Genomic DNA, 20,049 nt, shown 5'->3' on the forward strand with positions numbered 1-20,049 from the left:
ATATGGTTTGATATTGTCTTGCTTTAGGGGAAACCACCCTTGCTCAGAATAGTGATACTAGAACATTGGATCAAATAACAGAAAGAAAAAAAAAAAAGAGTTCACCAAATCAAAGGGCAAAATAGAAATCAAGGACAGTCAAAAGTATCCACCAATTAAATGTTTTTGATTTTAAGACATTAATCTGTGGTTTCTTGCCATTTTTTGCCTACTACTGCTAAATGGGAAGGGGTCAGTTATTCTATTTGGCTTGTAGCTCATTTGTTGTAAATTACGCAAAACCTCCTAGAGGGCAGCAATGAGTGGGATATGAGCTGAGTCCTTGCTATTTACTGTGGCAGTTACCTCAGTGAGATAGATACCTTACAGAAGCGGCATTCATCAGGACATATTTTCCATTCCCTCGGCCCATCAAAGGTTTGGTTTCTAGCAAGCAAAGTTAATGGAAATTACATTATGTAGGAGAGTCGAGGAGAAGGAGAGATTCCTTGTCTACTTTATCTCTACTATACCTACCCATAACTTGTGTAGGGAGTGCTTGCTAGAATTATGTTAACCTTGAAAGCAGGTACCAGTTCACATGTCTGTGATGATGATAACTATTTTGTTTTTATTTATTTATTTATTTATTTATTTATTTATTTATTTTAATTTTTTTTTTTCAACGTTTTTTATTTATTTTTGGGACAGAGAGAGACAGAGCATGAACGGGGGAGGGTCAGAGAGAGAGGGAGACACAGAATCGGAAACAGGCTCCAGGCTCCGAGCCATCAGCCCAGAGCCTGACGCGGGGCTTGAACTCACGGACCGCGAGATCGTGACCTGGCTGAAGTCGGACGCTTAACCGACTGCGCCACCCAGGCGCCCCGATGATAACTATTTTGAAATGCACCATTGTCAAAGTACTGTATTTTTCAGGCTTTTAAGGTTACTGTTCTTGAGAAGTTAACATTCTGATGAGGAAATAGTAGATATCCTTAAGTATTCATGTTCATTTAAAAATAAGTTATTCTGTTTCTCAGTTGTGAGTTCTCAGTTTTCTTTTGCAAGTAATTTGTCCTCTCTCCAATCCTATTCTTCCCTCAAATATATATTTTCATTATAACCATTTCTCTTCTTTCTGTATTTCCTATCACTTTTATAGGCTACTTTAAATATTTCTCCAAAATAAGGTAACTGATATAATATTCTTACCATTTTATAGATAAGGAATATAAGATCCTAGAAGTAAAGGGGATCAGATTTAGTTTAATAAGGAAAATAAAACCTAGAAGTCCTGTATTTAGAATATGTACAGAAAGCCATTAGGCTACCCTTTCTCTTATCTCTTTACTAAAAGAAGAGTTGGCTACATTACCTGTTCATAAAATAACAGCTTTCAAACATATTTTCATGAGTGGATTTATGTATAGATGAATAGTTAAATTCTGTATAGCTTCAGAGGACTAATGATTGACAGGATTGACATTTTAACTCACTATAAGAAAATGAAACTTCTCAAAAATGGAATGTGGGAACTGGCTGCCTTTGTAAAGAATACAAAAGGAGGCTGGAAGGCTGATAACACCAGGGACATTATAGATGGGGATTTCTATACTGGGTCTGGCAATTAGTTTTGAATAGAAATATCTAAAGAAAGGAGGTCAGGGTTAAGAAGAGGTGGAATTAGTTGCAAAACTAGATTAAAAATCACAATCAAGAAACAAAGGAAATGTTTTAAAAATATTTGTTTACTTTTAATATAATTTATTGTCAGGTTGACTAAATAGTATATACAGTATGCTCTTGGTTTTGAGGGTAGATTCCCGTGATTCATCGCTTACATACAGCACCCAGTGCTCATACCAACAAGTGGCCTCCTCAATGCCCATCACCCATTTTCCCCTCTTCCCTGTCCCCCCCCCCCCCCCCCAATCAAGCTTCAGTTTGTTCTCTGTATTTGTCTCTTATGGTTTGCCTCCCTCCCTCTCTGTTTGTAACTATTTTTTTCTCCTTCCCCCATGGTCTTCTGTTAAGTTTCTCAAGTTCCACATATGAGTGAAAACATATGATATCTTTATTTTAGAGAGATTGAGAAAGAGAGAGAGCGTGAAGAGGGGAGGGGCAGATAGAGAGGGAGACATCGAATCCGAAGCAGGTTCCGGGCTCCACACTGTCAGCACAGACCCCAGTGTGGGGCTCAGACTCAAGAACCATGAGATCATGACCTGAGCCAAAGTCAAATGCTTAACTGACTGAGCCACCCAGGTGCCCCAGAAAGGAAATATTTTTAAATGGATGCCAGCACTAGAAATTATTTGTTGATTCCTGGCGATTGATTTAGGTAACTTCTGTGATTCAGTGGCTTGATGTTTGTGCTTTATAGCCTGATGATTCTACTTCTTAGAGGGCTTAAGCATTGTTTTATAAGTCTTCAGATAAATTTAGAAATACATGGAAATTATGTAGGCATACAAGTAAATGGATCTGACTTCTGCTTCTGGTCATGATAAAATAAAATGGATGAGGTTTACCCTTTCAGTTTAGCTAGAAAACTGAACAGAACATGAGACAACAATTTTCAGATGGTGGATAACAAGATCCCTGAGAGAAGGAAAATGAAAGGGATGAGCTAGTGATTTCCCCACCTCACTAGGGTGGTATGTTGAAGGTAGAGAGCTGGAAGAAACTGGAAGTATCTGACAGTCTTGCCAAGTGGAGGAGACAATTCAGACATCAGGGAGGTGAAAGTCGCTAAGGTTTGTGAGGTACAATACTGAAGGGAGGGTGGCTGCACAAAGAGAAAGTCCCAGAGACATGCAGAGGCCCCACTTAAATCTTTGACTGAGCATTGATCTGTACGTATATAGAAAGAAAATACCAGAGGCTAGGGAAAGAACACCAGAAAAAAAGGAATCAGAACAAACCTCAAAGCTAACACAGGTGCTTAGAGTAGTTCGTATTCCAACCAGTTAGAGTGGAAAGGTCATGAAGCATTGAATAGAGCCTCAAAAGGATATTACCTCAGGAGTTGGGCCAAACTGGCCCTAGAATAGAGGCTACTCTGGGCCTGTGGTAGCAAAGTTTAATTTAAGTCTTGAAAACTTGAAAATGAGTTGAATGACTTACCTGTATCACAGAACAAAAGCCCAACAATATTTAAAGAAATACAGGGGCGCCTGGGTGGCGCAGTCGGTTAAGCGTCTGACTTCAACTCAGGTCACGGTCTCGCGGTCCGTGAGTTCGAGCCCCGCGTCGGGCTCTGGGCTGGCTGATGGCTCAGAGCCTGGAGCCTGCTTCCGATTCTGTGTCTCCCTCTCTCTCTGCCCCTCCCCCGTTCATGCTCTGTCTCTCTCTGTCTCAAAAATAAATAAACGTTAAAAAAAATTTTTTTTAATAAAAAAGAAATACAAACATATTCTGGTAACAACAAAACCTAGTGACATGAAATCACAATATCCAGCATCCAATCAGATGTTACCAGGCATATAAGGTAGAGGGAAAATGCAACTTAGAACAAAGGAAAAAACAGTTACTAGAAATACCCAGAAATGACAAAAATGATAGAACTAGCTTATGTTGGCAGGATATTAAAGGGGATATTATAAATACATTCCATATGGTTAGGAATTTAGAGGAAAATTAACATTATGGTGAGAAAAATGGAAGATGTAAAAGAAGATTTCAGTTGAACTTAACAGGGATGAAAAATACAGTATCTGAAATAGAGAATGTATGAGGTAAGATTAATAGTAGATTGGACCCTACAGAAGAAAAAAGTAGTGAATTACAATATATGGCAACAGGAACAATCCAAGTGAAACAAAAGTCTGAAGAAAGATGAGTATCAATGAGCTGTGGAGCAATATTAAGCAGTCTGAGCATGTAATTAGAATCTCAGAAGGAAAGATGGGTGTAAGTGTTATCAGAAAAATGTTTGAAGATACAATGGTAGATTTTCCAACTTTGGAAACTTAAACACTGGCAGATTCAAGAAATTCAGCATACCCCAAGTAGAAGAGACACCACACCAAAAAGTATAATAATCAAGTTGCTGAAAACCAGTGGTAAAGAAAAACATAATAAAAGCAGCCAGAGGAAAATAGATACATTATATACTAAAGGAATATATAATGTGTTTCCAACAGAAGTAAGTTAAGCCAGAAGACAGTGTAGCTACCTTTTTCAGATACTGAAGGAAAGGGGTGCCTGGGTGGCTCAGTCAGTTAAGCGTCTGACTCTTGATTTCTGCTCAGGTCATGACCACATTGGGGCTCTACACTGTCAGTGCTTGGGATTCTCTCTCTCTCTGCCCCGCCCCCATCTCAAAAAATAAACTTAAAAAATTTTTAAGAAAAAGGTACTGAAGGGAAAAGAAAACTTGTCAACTTACATTCCGTACCCAGCAAATACATCTTTCAAAAAACAAGGGTGTACTTTTTTCAGACAAACAAATGCCGAGAGAATGCATCACTAACAGACCTGTCTTATAAGAAATATTAAAGGGTATTCTTCAGACAAAAGGAAACTATGAGGTAGAAATTTGAATCTATACAAAGGAATGAAGAGCAGTGAAAATGTCCTCATTTTTTAATACCTCTGTAAGACAATTGACTAGTGAAAGCAGAAATAAGACAATGTATTGTGGGATTTGGAATATAAGATATGACAGTCATAACACAAAAGAGGGGGGAAGTGAAAGTACATACTAGCATAAGATTTTTACACAGTATGTGAAGTGGTATAGTGTTATATGAAGATAGATTGTCATAAGTTAAAGACCTATATTAAAAATCCTAGAGCAACCACTGAAAAACAAAAATAAAAAACAAAGAGGTATAGTTAATAAGCAAATAATGAAGATAAAATGGAATAAAAATACGCAATCCAATGGAAGCCAGGAAAAGAAGAAAAAAGATATGAAGAACAGACCCAGCAATATCAATAATCATTAAATGTAAATGGTCTAAGCCAGCACACCCAATAGAAATATAATGTGAGCCACATATGTAATTAAACATTTTTTTTAATGTTTATTTTTGAGAGAGAGAGAATGAGCAGGGGAGGGGCAGAGAGAGGGAAACACAGAGTTTGAAGCAGGCTTCAGGCTCTGAGCTGTCAGCACAGAGCCCGACACGGGGCTCAAACTCATGAACCATGAGATCATGACCTGAGCTGAAGTTGGATGCTTAACCGACCGCGCTATCTAGGTGCCCCTTAAATTTTCCAGTAGTCACATTGAAAAAAGTAAAAGGAAACAGGTAAAATTAATTTTAATAGTATATTTTACTTAATGTGATGTATGCAAAATGTGTCATTTTAGTGTATAGTAAATATTAAAATATTATTCAAGAGATATTTTTACCTCCCCTTTAAAATTTGTACATGGGGGGCCTGGGTGGCTCTGTCATTTGAACGTCAGACTCTCGATTTCAGCTCAGGTCATGATTCCAGGGTTGTGGGATCGAGCCCCACACCCAGCTCCGCTCTGAGTGTGGAGCATCCTTAAGATTGTCTCTCTCTCCACCTGTCCTTCTCCCCTGCTTGCATGCAAGTGTGCTGTCTCTGTTAAAAAAAAAAAAAAAAAAAAAGCAGAACTGTCACAAGAAAGAAACCCATTTTGTTTTATTATTTATTTCAAATCCCTGTTTTTGCTTTTTTAAAATTTTTTTAGTAATCTCTACACGTAACATGGGGCTCAACTCACAACCCTGAGATCAAGAGTTGTGTGCTCTTCCCACTGAGCCAACCAGGTGCCCCAAGAAACCCATTTTAAATGTGAAGACACAGACAGTTAAAAGTAAAAGGATGCAAGTACTAGTCAAGAGAAAGATGAAATATAACTGTATTAATATCATATCAAGTAGAATTCAGAGCAAGGAATATTACCAGTGACAGACATTTCAAAAGGAGTAGGTTCTTCAAGAGTACTTAACCTAGATATGTATACACCTAGTAACAGAACTTCAAAATATGTGAAGCAAAACTGATAGAACTGAAAGGAGAAATAGATAAATCTTTAATTACTGTTGGAGACTTTCGCATCTCTCTCAACAATCAATAGAAGAAGTAGAAAATCATTAAGGATATAAAAAGCCAGAGTAGGGGCACCTGGGTAGCTCAGTCAGTTGAGCATCTGACTCTTGGCTTCAGCTCAGGTCATGATCTCGCAGCTTCATGGATGCAAGCCCCACATTGGACTCTGTGCTAACAGCACAGAGCCTGCTTGGAATTCTCTCTCCCTTTCTCTCTGCCCCTCCTCCACTCAGGCTGTGTCTGTCTCTCTCAAAATAAATAAATAAACTTAAAAAACAAAAAAAAAGCCAGAGTAGGTACCCAAATGCTTGTGGGCAGGAAACACTTCCTTCTCTACACAGCACTAAATATGCCCTATTCCGTGTGGAGAGACAGGATGATGCTCTCCGGTCTCTTTATTTTCCCTCCAGGACCCTGTTCTTCCTATCATCCCTTACTATTAATTTACATGGATGAATTAGGAAAAGAGCAAGCAGACATGTCTTTCCTTATTAATTATTGTCAATTATTTCCAAAGTGCAAAATCATTAGACTGTTGGAATTTTGTATTTCTGACTTCTTTCCAGCTAGGGAAACACCATAAGGAAAAGACTCATAGCATTTATGGGGAGTGAGGGAGTACAGGTGAATTAAGGTAGAATCTATGTAGCAGACTGACTACACTGATGACAAACCTAACTAGCCAGGCAGACTAATTACCTATTTTGTAAGTCTCATCTCTGAAAGGAAAGAAATGTCTTTCAACTATCCTGTATCACAATAGCCTTGGGTATAGAGAAGTTAGTCTTACTTGATTGATAGTAGGGAAGTAAGAAGTAAGACATAATAAGTGATATACTAAGATCATCTGACTTTTATTGCAGAATCAGCATCTGAAATCAGAGCACATAACTCTGCCTAGCATTCTGACTTTTGTAACAAAAGTGGAAATGGAGAATTAGTAGTGATCACAGCTTCCTGGTTGTTTCCAAGAAGCTGTTAAATTTAAGTGATGCTCAGTAAAGAGAGCAAAACATTTAATGTAAAACATTAAGCCCAACTAGTCAAGCCTAGCACAGGGAATAGGTTTTCCTTAGGGAATAAAAAGTGATTCCACTAGGCAAAATGAGATAAATTAGTTAGGTGAATATGTGTCTACCATATGCTCTGTACTCTTACATGTAGAATAGTGATCAGATTGGAAATTTCAGTGTTTCTAACATGACTTACTGGTAGGTTCCACATCATTATAGTTATCTCTTAAAGGCGTTTCTTAATAGAACTAGTCCTTTTGATAAACCAGGGATTTATGCAGGGTCATAGGGAGAATAGTAATTGCAGTTATCACAACTCCATAAAAATAGATGTTGTCTGTGTTTGTCTAAAACTTTGGCAGTAATTCTAATAAATAATTTGTTACTTGAATTTGCATGTGAGAAAAATCCTGGGTATGTGTTCACAGTGAGGGATGCAATACACAGAGCTTACCTGAAGTCTGCCTTCTGTATTAATTAGGTTAGATCTTAAGGGCAAATGACCTGACTCATAAGTGCTGCTGCTTGTCTTATCTCTGTGGTTTGTGGTTGACAAGGATAGATTTAATTTGACCATCAGAATAGGGAGGTCAAGTTGAAAACGTAGAAAAGTAAAACAGGGAAAATGGCTCCCCCCAAACTTGCCTTGGTCTCTGCTTAGGAGCACTGCTAAGCCCAGGACTTTCAGAACATTTTCTAAGCCAGTTAGAAAGGTTTAATGTGTAGAATTGGGAAGGGTTAAAAGTTAAGATAGTATTGTTATTGAGATGTTTTACTTCTAAATGGATGAGAAAACAATAGTTTAGCTGGTTTACTGGGTGAGAAGGAAGATACAAATAGCAGTGGTCATTTATGTCATTGTGGTAACATACAGGGAAAATATTGAGTCCTTAGTCTGAAAACATTGTAGGCTTCTTTTTTTAAAAGAGAAGCTTTTCCAGCTTCAGCCTGGCAGCTCTTCAAATAAAATCACAAAGGAACAAGACACTATAAACAACAGTCCCACCCCTCAAAAAGCACTGCATAGACAAGCAGGCGCTCATGGCCAAGGCTGTGAAGGCAGGAGGAGGGGCAGCCCCTTAGTCACTGGAGCCGCAGCGGGCATACAGACAAGTGTGGGCCCCAAAAAGAGTGACAAGTGGACCAACACTGGCACTTGTCCCCACATACTGGTATATTGGCAAGACAAACACAGCACAGGGCTGATTTACTACTTTTAGCCCCCTTATTTCAAGGGGAATTCAAGATCTTCTGGCACTAAGAGAGTCTTGTGTGCAAAAAAGCTCTCACTATAGGAGGGGAGAGACCCTTGTCTTCACAAAACACAAGCAAATGCTCTATCACTGCTTCTCTTTCATCTTAAACACTGTGATCCCTTCTCTCATTTCTTTTTCCTTCATCTTCAGCCCTCCTCTGTGAGATGACACGTAGGATTCTTTTTGTTCTCTAACTCCTAGCTTGTTTTTTTTGGTATGATTGTGTCTTGGCTGACCTATGGCAATTTTCCTCATTTGGACAGAGTAATAGCTGAAAAACTGAGGAAACTTGGATCTTCGTTCTGCCTCAGATGTCAGATTATACATCCTCAGTTAATGGGAAGGAACATTGAGGCCACCAAGCTCCCTTCTACTGGGATACAGGGGAAGTGAAAAAGAGCCCAGATCACTCCTTAGAGCTAATTAACAAGCTGACTTTGGAGGAGGTCCTTTCCCTCACAGTGGACAGACCTTGGTTGGAGGCAGAACTGAAGCGATGGAAGAGGGATTCTCAACGGAATTAGACAATGTGGTATCCTGATCATTAGGTCTCTTTTCTTCTTAAGTTGGGTTGGCCTTCAGCTTTATAGTCCATGCTTTTACAATTAAAACATAAAAATAAAAAACCTAACAATCCAGGCTGTGTAAGTCTAATTTCATTGGTTTCTAGAACTCCTTCCTCCTAGGAAAATCATGGGTAGCATGATACTCATTTATGTCATCCTTTTTCACTTCAGGGTAATGATCCCAAAGGTGATGCTCCTCTGATAGACACCTAAGGGAGATACCTCTTCATGGCTTTCATGTGCTTGGGCCTCCTTATCTCTGCCTGATTCTTTCCATCTCCTGCTCGAGTCCTTATTGCCTTTTAGAGTACATGACTTGTCTGCACCATGGAAAATTTGGCTTACAGTGAATGGCAGTCATCTGCCTATTCATTTCACCCCTTGGATTGAAGGGTTTAGCCTCGTAACATGGCTAATGCTGTGGGATGAGTAGAATACCAGAGGAATCAATCCTTTCTTGCTGATTTTTTTCTCACTAGAGAATGTAGTTTATAGCCTAGAAATCTGTGCCTGTTGGACAAGTCTTCCTGCATTCCTGGCTGCCTTTCACAGGCCTAGAATCATCGTTAGCACCATTATCCTTGGGGGCAGAATTAGATTGAAAGCCTCCATTTGAGAAATCTGTGATCCTAATTATGTTTTGATTCATTATCATTATTTAAAATAACTGAGCTCCTGTTATCTATTGGGCATCACACTAGGCAGAGGATTAGCCACAACCCAAGTCCTCTGGACCTGTTGGGCCTGTTGCTCAGACTTCAGAGATGCAGGCAGAACAGTGTCTGTCTTCAGTCCTAGTCTTCCCTCCCACCCCCACCCTCAGAGCTCTGCTTCAAGGCGAGTGTGGTTTCCCTGCAACTGCCTAGGCGTCCTCTTCTATAGGCCCTTTCTCTAGTCTAGACCATGTTTTGGTGTGTTCCTGGCAGTGTTCCCTGCTGCCTACCCAGTATGTAGTTGCCTACTGTTGGGCAGTAGCTCACTGCTCTGGCATCCTAGTGTGTAAATATTTGTCAAAGGACAGGGGCGTTTTCCCATTCCCCAAAAAGCATTCTGAAAAATGTGCCTGTTTTCTTAGTCATATTTCCAAGCTGTGGATCAGTTAGCCCATTCATTCCTTGCAGTTGACAGACACTGGCCTGGCCTTAGCTGGCCACATAAAGTCGGTATGCAGTAACTTCCGGCACGGTAACTTTCAGGCTTGAGTACCACGGTGTCTTGGACCTACAGGAACCATAGTGGACACGGTCAATATTAGAGAATACGTTGTTTCATTAACAGAAAGTATCACGTATCTTCCATAACGTGAATTAAATTTCTTTCGCTCATACTTGATACTGGAGGCATAAATAGAGTCAACAAAAATGAGAAAGCTAACCATATAGATTCTGGAGGAGAACTTTACTCTTCATGTTTGTGACTGGGCTTTCAGGTCTCATGTAATGTAGGTTTTTATACAACATCCGTGTCTGCCTCTGTAAAGGTACAGTGCTGAGCTGTCAGTTTAGAGGTGTTTTTCCCAGTGCGGTTGATGGTTTATCCTGTCACTCAGTTCTACTTGAGACCAAAGCAGTTTGCCTCTGCAAGATGGCTTATTAGGCTGGAAAGGCAGTCTTTAGCCATGGAACAGTTTTCTGTCTGTGCAAAATTACGTGACCCACATGTAAGGATTGAACTGTTGGTCTTAGCTATTATACTAGACTGTGAGCTCAGGATTTCTTTAAGTTGTTCACCCAGCCTCAGTAGATTAAAGTAACTACTAATGTGTCTTATCAAAATGTTTGGCTCCTTCCTTTCCTTTTCTCTTAAGTCTCGCCTTCTAGCACCCCTTCCTCTGCACTCTTGTTTTTTGACCTAATCCTCAGTCTTCTACAGATCTGACCAGCATGCTCTCATATGGATCCTACAACCCATAATATGTGTGTGTGTGTGTGTGTGTGTGTGTGTGTGTGTGTGTGTTCACTTTTTCTGTTTTCACTGTTTACAAGTACCTCAACCCTCCAGAATTTGATCTAGGGGCATGAGGCTGTTGGGTGTTGAAGTCTTAATTGATTAGGAAACAATAATATATGCTGTGCAATACAGCAACTGCTTTTCCTTCATAAAATACAACTGTTTTGAAAGGACTGAATATCTATTTTAATACATAAATTTCTTCCCATAGATCATCAATTTCTACATGAATATGTTGATGGAGCGAAGTAAAGAGAAGGGATTACCAAGTGTGCATGCATTTAATACCTTTTTTTTCACTAAGTTAAAAACGGCTGGTTATCAGGCAGTGAAACGTTGGACAAAGAAAGTGGATGTGTTTTCTGTTGACATTCTTTTGGTGCCCATTCACCTGGGAGTGCACTGGTGTCTTGCTGTGAGTACCTCTCCTTTAATCAAATTTAAAAGAAATCTACATAATTATAGAATATACAGAGTAGTGAGTAGTAATTCTACATTTTCACTGGATGATTGTGAGAAAGAATAGTATTTAGTTGGCTGAAAATTGGATAGATCAATGAACTTCCTGTCAAGAGTGGGAGATACTTAGACTTTGAAGAAAGTTGTGGAATTTCCTTTTCTGGAAATATTTAAAAGGGAGTTGTAAGTCTATAAACAGCCTCAAGGCAAGGCATGGGGAGAAAAAGTGACTTTTTATGATGCTGCCAACTCAGATTCTGTGACTATTGTTTTCTGCCTAATCATGATTTGCATACTTGGTAATTTAATACTTTTTATGACCCTGAGAACATGAATACATTAGCTTAATATATTAACAAAAATATAAAAGTTATTTCACAATCTATTTTGAATTACATTTTAAAAGCATAAAGCCAAAGAGAAATTCTGTACATAAAGAACAAAACCCCAAATCTTTTACCATCTTTCTGACACTGTGTGGAAATGATTTTATTCATCTTACAGTCTCTGAAGAGCATGTGTGTCTTCACTGTTGTCTGCATTGCAGATGAAGAACCTACATACGAGAAAAAGATTTCAGGGCCACTAATGAGGTCACCATAGTTCCATGTAAATAATCCCCTTCTTCTTTCCTCACAGCTTAAGCATGGTATAATGCAGAGTATCAGTTAAACTTGTTGTGATTTCACAAGAAATCTGGCAAAAGGCTCTAAATTCCAGGGAAGGGAAAAGCTGAGAAACTACTTTTCTTCATTTTATAAACACGCAGATTTTTTATTCCCAGGTTGTGGACTTTCGAAAGAAGAATATTACCTATTACGACTCTATGGGTGGGATAAACAATGAAGCCTGCAGGATCCTCCTGTAAGTAGGGAGTTGAGGACAAAAGAGTTTGGTGTCAGGGCATATGTTGTGTTTTTCCAGCTGTTGAACTCAGTTCTTTTGTTACCGTCAATGGAGTGATTAATAAAGAAAATTTTCATATTAGGAATGGATATTTTATGTCTGAGTAAGTCAAGTTTTATAGTAATATATGATACCCCAAATATATGGGACAACTATTGTCCCAGTGCACTAAAAATAATGAGTGAGTCAATATGTATATATAGATATGGAAACTACTTAGAAATCATCTAATCCACCCTCCTAATTTTTCAGATGAAGAAATCAAGACTCACAGAGGTGACTTTGATATGCTCAGGTCCTACTAGTTAGTGGCTCAACTGGGAACCAGAATGCAAATCTCTTTATACCCTTTATCTGTTTCTCTCTCCAAAATGCCTATTCCTCACTGTACCACTGTACCACTCTGGTGGCCAGGAGGAGGTAGGTTCCAGAATGAACAGTTTGCACTTAAGAAGAGTGCTGTATATGAGGTATGCACTCATCAAGTTGTGATTTGGATTGAATTTTCACACAGGAGAGTCAAAATTAAAATAGTGAATAAATGTCTTGATATTGCTAGAGAAATCTTCTTCCACGAGACTGAGTTCTAAAGGACCATATAAACCAGGGAAAAGAATCAAAACTCATTCCTCAGGATGAGTAGCAGGTAGCAGGAACCTGGGTGTCAGAGGCAGAGGTCATGTTTCTCTTGGGTTGCCAGGGTGGGCATGAATTATGGGGAGTTGCAGGGGAAGTTTAGGAGTCCAGAGATTCCCTGCCCAGCATTGCATTATATACTGTTTTCCCCAGAAGTGCAAACAAAACCCTTCTTAAGGATTGTTAGCCCCATTCTTAAGGTGGCAGCTGTCCTCAGTGTTCCCACAGCTCATCTCATTCTCTCCCAATGCCTTTAGCCAATACCTAAAGCAAGAAAGCATTGACAAGAAAAGGAAAGAGTTTGACACCAATGGCTGGCAGCTCTTCAGCAAGAAAAGCCAGGTACATTTCATCTTGATAAAGTAGAAATCCTGGGAAGGCAAGGTTTTACTGCTTGATTCCCAGGGACCTTCTATCTTAGTGTCTAGCCTGACTTCAGCTTGGTTGTTTGGTTCCTCAGGGAAGATAGAGTAAGTTCTGTGGGAAAACTGGTAATGTGTTTCTCATGCAGAACTAGGTTTTCTAAATGCCCAGCTATTTTGCTGAGCTTTTCACTCCTGTGGGAAATGTTTGCTGATTGGCCATGTGGGAGGGACTAGTCTTTACATCCTTGGGTGTCATGGAAGTCTAAGAGAGTCTCCTGTGTTATTAATAGGAAGATTAATATTAATATGAAGACCTGACTGAGATGCTATATTTTTTCCTCTGAGCTTCTGTTGTTCTGGGTGGTGGACTTAGGGTCATCTCTTCAAAATTCAGGGAAACCTATAACATTTGTATTCTTTGGTTCTTATTTATAATCTAATTAGAAGGAAAGAAGTTTGGAACAATGTTACCTTTTTGTTTTTGATCTTTCAGGAAATTCCACAGCAGATGAATGGAAGTGATTGTGGCATGTTTGCTTGCAAATATGCTGACTGCATTACCAAAGACAGACCAATCAACTTCACACAGGTGAGCTGAGCCTTCAGGAAGGAGCCCTGTGACCACCCTGTCTCCAGGCTGCCCGATAGATGTATTTTCATCCACTTGCTCTGCTTATGGGACTCTGTCTGTGGCTCATAACACTGGTGGTTACTGCGGTACCACATCACAAGAAAAAGGATAGTGATAGGCTACATCCTGGGTTATCTTACATCACGTATCGTAGTCAAGGAATCCTGGTCATTAGCAGATTCTTCTTCTCTCTCTCCCTCACCTACCTCAATTCCTATAGGAAACAGAGAACTGGGACCAGAGCACGTTTTCTTCATTTTCTCTTTATTTAGTTAGCAGTCAGGTTTTGGAACAGGCCACACCTTGAACTCCTAGTGTATTTGTCATGTTGCCTTCCTCCTCTCTGCCCCTCACCTGATACACCTGATCATTCTTCTCTTAGTTTGTGATTGTTTATTTCTGTCCATGTGGTCCTTCAGAGACCAGAGTGGATTGAGACTAGAGATTATGGTTTATTCTGTGTCCTTCACTTCACATTAATGGTTTTACCAGACTTTTCCACCATAGCCCTTGAGTGGAGCTGATTCTTGCAGTTCCTATAACTCTTCCCCTAAAAAGTGAATTTTTGATTTTTGGGCCTTAGACTCCTATCTTCTTCAGGGTTCAACATAGAGTACTTGATAGACACCATTCTCAAAATTCTTAGAGAAGTTCAGGTATAGCCTGGGGACTTCTAGCAATGCCCAATAAAATTTGTAAGGCCACAACAATGGAAAAGAGCAATAGAGATAGCAGTAGAAAACAATAGAAGAAAATTACATGTAATCAAGAATTGAGCAATTTGAAAGACCAGAAATGCAACTGAGGCTCTTTTAGTTGTAAATCTTGAGAAGGGAAGAAAGGAGTATTGGGTCTGGGTAAAAACAATGAAAAAAATTAAGTGTATCTCTGTGTCCCTACAGCAACACATGCCATACTTCCGGAAGCGGATGGTCTGGGAGATTCTCCACCGAAAGCTCTTGTGAAGACTGTCTCAGTTAGCCGACATTGACCTTGCGGGGGACCAGCTCTTTGTTGTCTATAGCCAGAGACCTTGGAGACAGCTGCTCCCAACCCTCTGTTCTTGTAAAGCCCTTGATCCTGGACCAGGCCCTGGAGAGATGCATTCACAAGCACATCTGCCTTTCCTTTTGTATCTCAGATACTATTTTTGCAAAGAAACTTTGGTGCTGTGAAAGGGGTGAGGGACATCCCTAAGCTGAAGAGAGAGACTGCTTTTCACTTCTTCAGTTCTGCCATCTTGTTTTCAAAGGGCTCCAGCCTCACTCAGTCCCTAATTTGGGGGCCGAGAGAAGCTTGGACAGATTCTTGGTTTCATATAAACTCTTGTTAGGCCTTACTAAGAGGTAGGAAAGGGCATGGGCAAAAAGGTAGGGATGAAAACCACCAGCATATACACGCACACATACATACACACAGGATTTTCAAGATGTGTTGTCAGGAAAGTGACTGTAAACTGGACTTTGGGTCACATGCATAAGTCCCTCCTCCAGGATTTTCCCTATTTATATGCCTCTTTGTGAAATCCGTCTGCTTCTGTACAAGGCTATTTTATCATCTGTAGCTTCCTCCCATCCTGAGGCACAGCACATGAGCCCTGGGTGGACCCCAAAGTCCCAGGCAGTCCTTTCCTTAAAGCAGGGGTTTGCATGTGCTCACAACACATGATATGGGGAAGACCCACCCAGGGAGCGGTTTAGTGGAGCAACAAAGGCACCACTTTTACTGCCGCCTACTTCTGACCAAGAAGAAGGACCTCAGTCTTTAGCATAAAATTCCAGCATTGGATGAATGCAGGTCTAGTTTGGTCTGTGGCTAGTTAGTTTAAATATGTTTCTAACCACAGAGAATTTTATATATATATATATACATATATATATACATATATATATATGTATATATATATATTTCACAGGGATACGTGTTTTTTTAAAAGGCTGAATGTGTTCACCACTTTAGCCTGTAGATTTATTTCCATTTTCCAAATTTAGCTCTAGCACGCACAGAGCCCAGCCCCTATGTGTAGGGTGTTTGTGGACTTCCTAACAATATTTTGAGGCCTGAATGAACTTTGGCTTAGGGGTAGAGGTTACAGAGGGAGGCAAGATTTTCAACTGGAAAACGGGTGGAATTTGGACTGATCGACTTGAGACTAAAAAAACCGCTATTCCTTTTGTTCTTTCTAGCATCTCCCCCACCCACCGAGCGCTCCTCAGGCTAGATAGTGAAACGATCCAATGCCAGTGTCATTTTGTACTTCAGTTCCAAAATAGGAACGTTTTATACTTTTTTCTGTATTGTAATAGGTAGTTTTGTATGAAATATTTTCTCTTCTTCCCTTGTACCCCATCCTTTCCAACATTGTGCTTTCTCTCTGGGCTTATTTGAAAATTTTACTCTGTTTTATACCAAGCTTGTTTAGTACATTTTTCTATGTTTTACCACAGGTTACAATTTGAAAAGAAAACTATTTTTTTTAAATATTCCATTGTTAACTGAATGTTACTGTTTCCACTCCAGCAACTAGATGTCCTACCTTTTTCATAACTGCCTGCGTTTTTGGGGAAGACCACCTTTTCTTTCTTTCCTTCCTTTCTTTCTTTCTTTCTTTCTTTCTTTCTTTCTTTCTTTCTTTCTTGTGTTTTTCTATAGGAAATAAATAGCTTTCTATTTATGAGTTGCTGAGACCTTTCACATTCTCTGTTAGAAAGCTATGGCATGCAGGCTCATTGTAGGACTCCTGTACATGGATTCTTGGTACTTAATGTATTTCAGTGGCAACTTGAAAGGTGGCAATATGGTATAGATTCTGATTATGAATCAGAAGACCTGAGTTTTTTCAGGTGCTCTTGCTACTGTCTGGGGGACTCAGAACAAGATAGTTCTCTGTATTTATTGTTTGTCCATTTAGATAACATCTGTCTTACCTTCCTCACAGACTTTTTGTACAGACCAAAGCAACAAATATTTATTGCCATGTATAACAGAAAATGAAACATGCAACAAAAGCACTTTGAAAAATATATAAGGAATTGTTGAGCCTGTGTGAACGTGGACCCCCTTTCTGGTCAATACATTTTTGTACAAGGGGAAGTTAGTGATCCTGAGACCACCCTACATGGGTGGACCAAGCTGAGACATAGGTTGTAGCCCAGGGTGGCTCAATGGGAACCACCCATTTGACTATATTTGGGTCTATATTTGACTTCTATGGTGGGCTATTTTTCCAGAGAGCTAGCCACAAGATCAGGACTAGCATCTGGAAACTTAATTTCTCCTTTATTTAAGGGTGGGCTTTGACGACCAGGGAGGGGAAAAAAAGAGGTTCTTGCATTACATGGCTAAGGGCATGCTACCAATATCTTATTTAAATTGCTTTAAACTAAAGCCTATTGCTTTCCTTTTCTCCTATCTTCCATTCTTCTCTGTGCTCAGTGCTCGTAATGACCTACCTCCCCTTAAAAAGGAACACTCGAGAGATGATGAACTCTATCTAGATATAGAGCCTTCAACAGAAACCACAGTCCCAACAATCACTCCTGGACCCTGTACAGAGAAAATCAGAACATTTGAGAATACATGGCCCAAGGCATGGAGGTTAGTTCTGTCCCATTTTTTTGCCTGGGACCCATCGTTGCTCCTGGGAGTCCTGTTTGGGGTTGAATGTAAGAGTTCTTTTCCCTCTTCCTCTCCATCATGGAGACTGTGTATAAATGTGTAAATTGACTTCTCTATATATGAGATGCTTCATACTTGTGTGTGGTATCAAATTTTCTTTAGCCCCTCTAATTGAGTAATTGTGCCAGCATCTTCTCCCCACTGTCCCTAGCAATGTTAGCCCCAAGTTTTAGTGTCCTGGGGCAGACACAGGTAGCCTGAAAAAGTACTGCCAGCAACCCCATCCCATATTCTGTCCATCACCACCTGGGTTCACATGGCTTATAAAAGGCCTAGAGGAGAAGGAGAGGGTTCACTTAAGAGCACCAGTGTTTTTAATGTTTCGGCTTCTGGTCATTCTCCCTTGCCATCCCTCCAGCTCTCAAATATGTCTTCAGAGTAAGAGAGACAGATAACTGACACTTAGACTTTGTCTTCTCCCTTGCTCCACCTGGATGGGCCAGGGCAAGGTAGAATATAGAGTCTCAGGCCCTGTTGGTGATTCAAACAGGCTATATGCTGAGCCCCTGGAGAAGTTGCCATGTTTCCCTGCCCAGGAGGAACCTGCCCATAGCTTCAAATTCATCCTAAAATTTTGGAGGGGACAAATAAGGCTGAGCCAGCATCTTTCCTTATAGCCCAGGGCCTATTTCACCTGTGCTGAGTCCTAACACTAACTATCTATTAAAGAGCCCATCTAGTAAGACTACCATTCCCAGCTTTGGAGATGAGGAGAGACCTAAGGGTATGTGGGGTCATGCTGGTCATCCACTCATGAATCCCCTGTAGAATATAAAAGAGAAACTAGAAGACTTTGAGCCAGAAAATAAACCTTAAGATAACGTTAGTGCAGGCTGCCTCTTTGGTCTGTTGGGGATAGGGTAGGGATAATTCCAATTATGAGTGGTTGGACCAAATATCTAGAGTCTTGTCAAAGTCTAAGATTCTGAAACATTGAGGGCCATAATCCTGCTTGGAATAGAATTCAGTCAAGGTAAAGATTCAAAGTTTAAGGCCAGTATGAATATGGCTTCGTCATAATAATAAGGCCCAGGTCAGAGTGTCATCCTAATGCAACAGATCATAGCTGTTGCCTTTTCTCCATTCTCAGCTGACGAGTAGCCATCAACTGCTTGACTCCTGGAGAATGTCCTTCCCCCTCTGCAGAACCGGAGTGTCCAGAAGGGAAAGTTTGAGAAAGAGAGATACATGGAGCCCAGGGTCTTCAATCCGCTGGACACCCTTCATTCAGTTTACTCCTGTGTTCCTTTCACAAGTACCTGTAGAGCACACACAGACCCAAATCCCCATCTGCCTGAAGCCTTCCCTGACTGCATTATCTTAAAATCTCTTACTAGACCGCTGCAGCCCTTATAATCAGAAAATGATATAATTCCACATGGTATTTGTATTGTATTATTTAAAAAAAAATTTTTTTAATGTTTATTTTTGGTTGAGAGGAAGAGCATGCATGAGTGGGGGAGGGACAGAGAGAGAGAGGGAGACACAGGATCCAAAGCAGGCTCTAGGCTCTGAGCTGTCAGCACAGAGCCCGATGTGGGGTTCAAACTCACGGACTGCGAGATCATGACCTGAGCTGGAGTCGGACACTGAGCCGTCTGAGCCACCCAGGCACCCCTGTAGTCTGTCTTTTACATCAGGAATGGTCTGAGACCCATTGCCACAGAGGGCAGGTGAATGATTTGGTGCCTTTTCTTCAAGCCAAGAGTGTGAGCTGCTTCTCTGGCTGGCCAGGGAGGAATGGGGGTAATTGCATTAAACACTGACTCAGAAAGACAGCATTTTGAGGATCAGAGAAGGAGGGCTGCCTATGGCAGCCTGCAGTGGGGCTGCACCTCCTTTGTGGTTCCAAACAGGTCATCTTTGGTCCAACACCTAAAGCCCCACTCGGTCCTTGCACATCTTCCTTGGCAGGTTAGCCTGCCCTTGTGGGGTCATAGTCTCTGTCCCAAGGGGCTAATCAAAGTGTTTTTTTTTCTAACCACACATCTTTCTGGTTTTCTCCATCTTTTTTATTTCCAGTGATGTACATCCCTTGTAGATTGAGACTGTGAGTCCCTGTCTTTCTGCCTTGCCCTTTAAATGGAGCATTTTACGTGCTGCCTGTCTGTGTCTTGTTTGTTAGCCAGAGCTAAGTTCCTGGAGGGCGTTTGCCTCATCTGATACTCTGGGGAACCCCTTACACTGGGTCTTTAATAAGCATGTGTTTAAATCACTGGACTCGGGAGCCCTGGAGGGTGGTGTGAAGATTTGGTTTGACCAAGGAAATAAAAGCCACCTGTCCTCAAAGGCCATAGAGTCTAACTAGTTTGGAGGCTAGGCAGACACCAAACAGTGGACCTCATCAAGAAGGCCGACTCGTAGGCACACAGTCCACTTTGAAGCTGGCTGTGGATGATGGAAGGACAGAGGTGGAGATAAGTCAGGGATGGTGTTGCATTTATCTACTTACATGTGACTCTCTCCCTACTTCTTAAAGGTTGATTTATTTAAAATAAATTCTGTGGATTTTGCTTTCTTGCTTTGACTGGAAACTCCCTGGTAAAAAAGGACTTGGTGGTGTTTGTCTCTCTA

The 20,049-nt window shown here is 40.5% G+C and overlaps 1 protein-coding gene across 7 annotated transcripts in view; it reads left to right on the top strand.

The window, feature by feature from the left end:
• The window catches only part of SENP1 (SUMO specific peptidase 1), a 53,843-nt gene extending 34,991 nt beyond the window's left edge, over positions 1-18,852 (top strand). For 6 of the 7 annotated variants that reach the window (XM_019419172.2, XM_019419175.2, XM_019419173.2 and 3 more), the window contains 5 exons: positions 11,012-11,215; positions 12,044-12,123; positions 13,059-13,143; positions 13,660-13,755; positions 14,700-18,852. In XM_019419172.2, the coding sequence (XP_019274717.1) occupies positions 11,012-11,215; positions 12,044-12,123; positions 13,059-13,143; positions 13,660-13,755; positions 14,700-14,762 (528 nt within the window). In that variant the 3' untranslated portion in view covers positions 14,763-18,852. The remainder of the gene's footprint in view (positions 1-11,011; positions 11,216-12,043; positions 12,124-13,058; positions 13,144-13,659; positions 13,756-14,699) is intronic. The other variant, XM_019419176.2, reaches the window with a different exon arrangement.
• The last annotated feature ends 1,197 nt before the right edge of the window (positions 18,853-20,049 follow it).

This window comes from Panthera pardus, unplaced genomic scaffold, assembly GCF_024362965.1.
Source record: "Panthera pardus isolate Hobbes unplaced genomic scaffold, ASM2436296v1 HiC_scaffold_6, whole genome shotgun sequence".
NCBI lineage: Eukaryota > Metazoa > Chordata > Mammalia > Carnivora > Felidae > Panthera > Panthera pardus.